The sequence below is a fragment of the Berghia stephanieae genome, chromosome 3, assembly GCF_034508935.2.
Source record: "Berghia stephanieae isolate SIO BIC M18660-M18661 chromosome 3, UCSD_Bste_1.3, whole genome shotgun sequence".
Classification (NCBI taxonomy): Eukaryota; Metazoa; Mollusca; class Gastropoda; order Nudibranchia; family Aeolidiidae; genus Berghia; species Berghia stephanieae.
The window spans coordinates 807,932-815,431 of NC_088362.1; the positions used below are offsets into that span (position 1 = coordinate 807,932).

The following is a 7,500-nucleotide window of genomic DNA, read 5'->3' on the forward strand; positions in this document are numbered from 1 at the left end:
ATCTTAGGTTTAATCGACTTCAAAAGTGATGAGTTTATTTTGCTGATCAGTATAGATATTATAGCAAATAATCAATAAACGCCTTTTAATGTGTTTTTTATTTTATGAGTTTTATAAAGCCTGTATTGATTCGAGTTTTAACGACCATAGATTATATTTTGAAACCATTTGTGTATTTTTGTATTTTTAAATTAAATTAATCTTATCATATTCTTTTTCTTCTTATATTTTCACAGAAATTATCAGCTAAAGGAGTCGAGGCAACGCTTAAATTTATCAAGGCATAACTGAATTATATTATTATGATAGTACTTTACTTATCTTAAGCATGAGACAAAAATAAACATTTTTACTCAGCCGTTTAGTCGTATACATGTTACAGTATGAGCACGAAAGCACCGTCAGGTTTCCTGTCCTTGATAAAGTGGCTGTCACGCATTTTCTCGTGGATAGTGATGAAGACCGAGATTAACATTCAGACGAGGAATGGAAGGCATCAGGAACTAGGAAATACGACTTTGATTTTTATTCAGTAAGTCTGGACAAGCAAAAAAAGATTCAAATCTCAAACAAAATGGGAATCAAGAAAAGACCAACAAATTACTTATCAATTAAGGAGCATTCACATATGATGTGACCCACGGCCTCAAAACGGTATTATGTCGATATTTACTAGAGAAAGAAATTTAAATTTTATTAAATGTGCGTGCGATTGATTGATTGATTTCTTTATTGAAAAGAATGAGTTCCATTACATGAACTTTAAAAATACAATTTTGTGATGATTGATTTTGTTATAATTTATAAAATATAATGATTATAGATTATATAGACTTTGAATGAACATTCAATTTAAGAATTAAATTTCATCCCGTGTTTAAACCATTTTAAAGACGGTTGGGGGTCAACTAAAATTACTGATTCTTACCCCCCCCCCCCCCTTTCCCCAGCCTTGTCATCACCAGTTACTAACAAATGCCTCCCCCCCCCCCCCCCCCCCCCGTCCATGTCCCGTCCCACATGTTAAATGTTGCTGTTGTAAAGCGCTTTGAGCACATTTAGTGGATATTGCGCTATATAAAGCTCAATTTAAAAATATAAAGAAAATTAAAGTTTCATTTTAAGTTAAACGTTTTTGAACTTTTTTTATTCAAAGATGACGATTGTCAATATCATCATCCTTGACCTTGATCATCGGAATCCTGGGATACTCGCAGGCTAGTGCAGGTTGTGCCGAGCACAGATAACACAGGACGGTAGTCTGTGGTGCCGAGGGGTGTCCAGACCACAGACCTGTCACTATCACTAATCTGTGGAGACCTATCACTGATCTGTGGTCGAGACTGAGAACCGGTAATAGCGGTACTTACAGACTACCGTCCTGTGTTATCTATGGCGGTACTGGCCCACAGAAATCTGTCCAGTGGCCTTCCCGGTAAATTCTCGAAACCGAGAAGCAGATGACCGGAGTAACACGCGAAAATTACTCCCCCGAGATTGTCTTTTATAGTCTCGGGTTCGCTCCCCACCAGTGTCCACCAAATGGTGGGTGTTTTCAGAGTTCCCTCCCCGCTGATGTCCACCTCCCATAGTCCCGAGTTCAAACAATCTCCACTGATATCAGCATCTCTAAGTCCCAGGTTCACTCCCCACGGGTGTCCGCCTCACACAGTTTAGGGTTCATTCCTCAGGAGTGTCTACCTCGCACAGTTGTGGATTCACTTCCCACGTGTGTCCACCTACCAGTTTCAGGTTCACTCAATCCTCACTGGTATCCACATCTCTGAATCCCGGGTTGACTCCCCACTGGTGTCCACCTGTTCTTGGTTCACTCCTAGCTGATGCCCACCTCCCATAGTCTCTGGTTCACTCCTCACTGGTGTCTCCCTGTTCTTGGTTCACTCCTAGCTGATGCCCACCTCCCATAGTCTCTGGTTCACTCCTCACTGGTGTCTCCCTGTTCTTGGTTCACTCCTAGCTGATGCCAACCTCCCATAGTCTCTGGTTCACTCCTAGCTGATGCCCACCTCCCATAGTCTCTGGTTCACTCCTAGCTGATGCCCACCTCCCATGGTCTCTGGTTCACTCCTAGCTGATGCCCACCTCCCATAGTCTCTGGTTCACTCCTAGCTGATGCCCACCTCCCATAGTCTCTGGTTCACTCCTCATGGTATCCCTGTCTGGTTCACTCCTACTGATGCCAACCTCCATGGTCTCTGGTTCACTCCTAGCTTGCCACCTCCATAGTCTCTGGTTCACTCCTAGCTGATGCCAACCTCCCATAGTCTCTGGTTCACTCCTAGCTGATGCCACCTCCCATAGTCTCTGGTTCACTCCTAGCCTGATGCCCACCTCCCATAGTCTTGGTTCACTCCTACTGATGCCACCTCCCATAGTCTCTGTTCACTCCTAGCTGATGCCAACCTCCCATAGTCTCTGGTTCACTCCTAGCTGATGCCCACCTCCCATAGTCTCTGGTTCACTCCTAGCTGATCCCGTTTGGTTCACCACTGATGCCCTCATAGTCTCTGGTTCACTCCTAGCTGATGCCCACCTCCCATAGTCTCTGGTTCACTCCTAGCTGATGCCCACCTCCCATAGTCTCTGGTTCACTCCTAGCTGATGCCCACCTCCCATGGTCTCTGGTTCACTCCTAGCTGATGCCACCTCCCATGGTCTCTGGTTCACTCCTAGCTGATGCCCACCTCCCATGGTCTCTGGTTCACTCCTAGCTGATGCCCACCTCCCATGGTCTCTGGTTCACTCCTAGCTGATGCCCACCTCCCATGGTCTCTGGTTCACTCCTCACTGGTGTCCCCCTGTTCTTGGTTCACTCCTAGCTGATGCCAACCTCCCATAGTCTCTGGTTCACTCCTAGCTGATGCCCACCTCCCATGGTCTCTGGTTCACTCCTAGCTGATGCCCACCTCCCATGGTCTCTGGTTCACTCCTCACTGGTGCCCCCTGTTCTTGGTTCACTGCTAGCTGATGCCAACCTCCCATAGTCTCTGGTTCACTCCTCACTGGTGTCCCCCTGTTCTTGGTTCACTGCTAGCTGATGCCAACCTCCCATAGTCTCTGGTTCACTCCTCACTGGTGTCCACCGGTTCTTGGTTCACTCCTAGCTGATGCCCACCTCCCATAGTCTCTGGTTCACTCCTCACTGGTGTCCACCTGTTCTTGGTTCACTCCTAGCTGATGCCCACCTCCCATAGTCTCTGGTTCACTCCTCACTGGTGTCCCACTGTTCTTGGTTCACTCCTAGCTGATGCCCACCTCCCATAGTCTCTGGTTCACTCCTCACTGGTGTCCCCCTGTTCTTGGTTCACTCCTAGCTGATGCCCACCTCCCATAGTCTCTGGTTCACTCCTCACTGGTGTCCCCCTGTTATTGGTTCACTCCTAGCTGATGCCCACCTCCCATTGTCTCGTGTTCACTCCTCACTGGTGTCCATCTAACACAGTTCTGGGTTAACTCCCGACAGTTGACCACTTCCCATATTATACTATTAATACACTGTTAACGGCCAGGTATTCATTTTACACCTGAGTATGGTGAGAGAATATGAGTAAAGAGCCTTTTCCAAGGGCTCATCTAGGCGTCGAGCGAGGCTCGAACCCAGGACCTTCCAATCCAACGTCGTGTGTCATACCACAAGACCATAAAAAATTGGGTTATCAGACCTACAAATAAGTTCACGTCGGTTCGATTCAATGAACATCCACACAACAACTTGTTGATGTGTCTGGCTTATGATGACCCTGTCCGATGTAAGACTTCGATATTATAGGTATCGCTTTCCATTAGACACTCACAACCCGGTGTCCTGGTTTTGAATTAACCAGGGGAGAGATTCGGGCTTCAATTAAACTTAATTGTATTGTCGATTCTTGTTTTTTCAAAATTAAAATGGTAAGATCTTCTCTCTGGTCCAAGTAAGATTGAAATTTGACGGGTTAAGTGGTTAGGGTTGTTTTTTCCTTTTTTAAAATTTTTTTTCAAACATGGCTTCATTGTTTCTTTTTTTTTTTTTTTCCTGACTGACAAGCAGTTCGCTGTGCTGTACACGACACTCATGTGCGGCTATGTGGTCTAGTATATGACACTCGCTTTCGGATCGGAACGTCCAGGGTTCGAGCCTCGCGCTCGGTGCATAGTTGAGTCCTTGGAAAAAGCTCTTTACTCACATTCTCAGGTATAAAATGAGTACCTGGTCGTTAACAGCGTTGTCTTTGTCCGAAAAATTGTAATATCGCCTAACAGGCGTCATGTCCCATCCTACATGTTAAATGTTGCTGTTGACCAGGGACCACTTGTAAAGTGCTTTGAGCACATTTAGTGGATATTGTGCTATATAAAGCTCAATTTTTTTTTACACTCATGCGTACACAAAACGAAACATCTAGGTCTTGAAAAGAAGCATCTAGATAGCTCATAAAACAAAACAAAGACTTCTAGGTCTTATCTTTGCCATGGCAGCAAACTTGAGCAAACCAAAGCGAGCCGCTCGCTGCTCCGAAAACAGGTCTGTGAAAGAATTGGTGCTCGGAAGACATTTATATACCGATATTCAACCCAGCTCTACTCTCTACTCACAAACCCACGCCACGCTAACGTCTCATTCACACTCCAACCACCACCAAGTACAAATGATACAATTTAGACTCCATTTCATTTTATTTGTTTTCAATGTTTATTTGTGTATTGTTGTGCTGACAAAGGGTTTGTACCCAAAACGTCCATTGTCTGTTTTGTTCCCATCCGAAGCCTCTCCATTTTCACTCTTTCATTTGTATTTTCAGACATAGATAGACACCTATATACATATGTACACGCACCAACGCACACACGCACGTACGCATACACAGACACATACATACATACAACCATACATACATACATACATACATACATACATACATACATACATACATACATACATACATACATACATACATACATACATACATACATACATACATACATAACTATATAAAAAGAGATTCAATATCACAAATAAGTTAAATATTTCAACACTATTAATATTATAACGGTTGTAACATTATGATTACTATAATCAATATTATTAATAACAATTTTTTTGCATTTCATATAGGACAATTATAGGAACTGTTTTGTTTTGTTTTGTTTTTAAGGGTTTTACGGCGCTTGCAACACATTTAGGTTATATCAACGCCAGTAAAAAGGAAGAAAATGGGATAGTAAAAAGTTCTAGAATTACAATTAAAGCATCCAAGAAAAAGTAAGACATAGGGGAACTGGGAACAAATAGGGATCAGATGTAGATTCCAAGAGCACACCACCAATGTACTTATTTTGAGATCACCTATAAGTCTCATCTGGACACAAGTACGGCCCCCATTAAGAGGAATACACTCAAATGCTTACATTATAAATTAGAACAAATATAATAATACATAACAGAGAGATGATTTACAAGGAAAAAAATATCATCTCCCAAAACAATAACTATGCATTTGACTGTTTCCCTCCCAGCCAGGACAAAACCAAGCAATCTCATACCAAGACAAAGACAGAATGCAAGTTGGAAAACAGATATAGGGGGAAAGAAGACACAATAAGTACCTCCCTGCTCACTATGGGAGGTCAGGAACCCCACCCAGAATTATAGGAACGAGTTATAAAATAAATACTAAATATGACAAAAGGATTTCCATACTTAGTTTAGAGAGTCATGCAAAGCAGCCCAAGAAAACTGAGTTTACTCCATCCAATTTCTGTGATGTGGCACGACTACAATTATAACAGTGTGTTGACATTCTCTTTAATACTTTGGTCAGAGGTCAAAGTTCTTTCCTCTAGAACTGAATTAGAACTAGCTACCCAATTGCAGCTGACTAAACAATTTAAATTTAAGTCATGAGAATGAAAGTCAAAGCATGTCGTTATCCACTGGACTCGTGAGAATTGGAACAAACAGTAAAACGTAGTGCCAGGCGGCCCAGGGCATGTTTAAGTTTAAGGACCGCGGTTCTTCTGTGGTTCCTGAGAAATGGGAACTGGTTAAATTTCCAAGAATCTACACTTTTTCGACATTGGACATTCTCAAGGAATCGCCGGGGCCCTTACATAATGGAAACCGTGGTCTGCAGTAGATTGTAGTAGAACTGCTAAGTGAAAGCTGCCTCATACAGTAGCCGCTAAGTTTGTAAGTGTATGTGAGTGTGTGTGTGTGTGTGTGAGAGAGAGAGAGAGAGAGAGAGAGAGAGAGAGAGAGAAAGAGAGAGAGAGAGAGAGAAAGAAAGAGAGAGAGAGATGGATAGATAGAGAGAGAAAGAAAGAGAGAGAGAGAAAGAGAAAGAGAGAGAGAGATAGATGGAGTGGGTCAGAGGTCAATGTTAAAGAGTTAAAGGAAAAGGGATTGGTAATATTCTGTGCATGTGGCTTGCTGGACCAAAAGTTTGGGAAGAGTTTGTTTTGATTTGATTGTTTTTTCCTCTCTCTTCCTTTTCTTTTTTCTTTTTTATTTCTCGAAGACAATATTTGATCATTCAGTCAAGAAGCAGTAAATATTCTCTTGGGGATTTTAAAAATACAGACATTTTAATTGTTATTTTTTAAGGAAGATATGACATGTGAAACTGATATTTTTGATTGGTTAAAACACCAAAAGAAATTTAAAGATTACTGTAAAATTACAGCAATATTAAATGACAACAATGCAATGGAAAGGAGTGGTGACAATATAAGATAGACAAAAGAGAACCAAAAATAGAACTGGTAGGATTAAAAACACACACACAAACACATATCATAGTAGTACCACATTCATTTCAAACTGTAACCTGTTACAGAAGACGGGAGAAGTCTTTATTTTCTCATCGTAGTTCATTGTCATTGTGATATTTACTGTGCAGTAAATTCTAAAATTTACCCCGAATAATAGAATCATCCAAAGCGTTGATGAATGACCTGTGACCCCTACTTCCTTCCCCCACCCTACACATGAGAGGGCAGAGAGCAGTGAGGAGAGAGATCGTCATAGGTGCCGTTAAGTTTATAACAAGTACAACAGGAGGTGTGTGCGACTAATTAAGTGGTAGGGGTGGTGACTGGTGGAAGGAAGGAGAGAGGTGAAATATAGTAGGATGAACTAGGCAAAGAACCACTGGCACTGATCAAAGGTTGTAAGAAGCGAGCGAGACCCGTCAGCAGTTCTCCTCCTCGGAACCAGTTCCAGTTCTCAGCTTAGGAATCATGGGATTGGTCCTCAGCGTGCACCAGTAAAAAGGTCAATTTAAATTAGATTTGACTTATCCAGCATCAACCTATTTGAAGATGATTTTACAACATACAATTTCTGTAGAAGAATTGGATGGAATATAGGCCTAGTAATTTTTCTTGATGCTATGATAACCCAAGGGACATGTTGGAGTCTATAAGGCTGACACTGGCACTGGAAAGGTCTTGACAAAGTCCTGCGTCATTCATGTCATCAGCGAGAGCATCAATCACAGA

At 42.2% G+C, this 7,500-nt stretch overlaps 1 protein-coding gene and 1 long non-coding RNA gene across 3 annotated transcripts in view; one reads left to right on the plus strand and one right to left on the minus strand.

The window, feature by feature from the left end:
• The window catches only part of LOC144966982 (uncharacterized), a 3,213-nt gene extending 2,083 nt beyond the window's left edge, over nucleotides 1–1,130 (plus strand). The window contains exon 3 of the long non-coding RNA XR_013644300.1: nucleotides 237–1,130. This is a non-coding gene — a long non-coding RNA (uncharacterized LOC144966982). The remainder of the gene's footprint in view (nucleotides 1–236) is intronic.
• Nucleotides 1–7,500, minus strand: part of LOC144966980 (leucine-zipper-like transcriptional regulator 1) — a 31,628-nt gene that overhangs the window by 3,495 nt on the left and 20,633 nt on the right. Inside the window, exon 21 of one of the 2 annotated variants that reach the window (XM_078903678.1) lies at nucleotides 4,675–7,500. This exon is cut by the window's right edge and continues 48 nt beyond it. The exons of the other annotated variant lie outside the window; for it this stretch is intronic. Coding sequence (XP_078759804.1) covers nucleotides 7,390–7,500 — 111 coding nt within the window. The 3' untranslated portion in view covers nucleotides 4,675–7,389. Of the gene's footprint in view, nucleotides 1–4,674 lie in introns of those variants that run through there. 2 annotated transcript variants of the gene reach the window in all.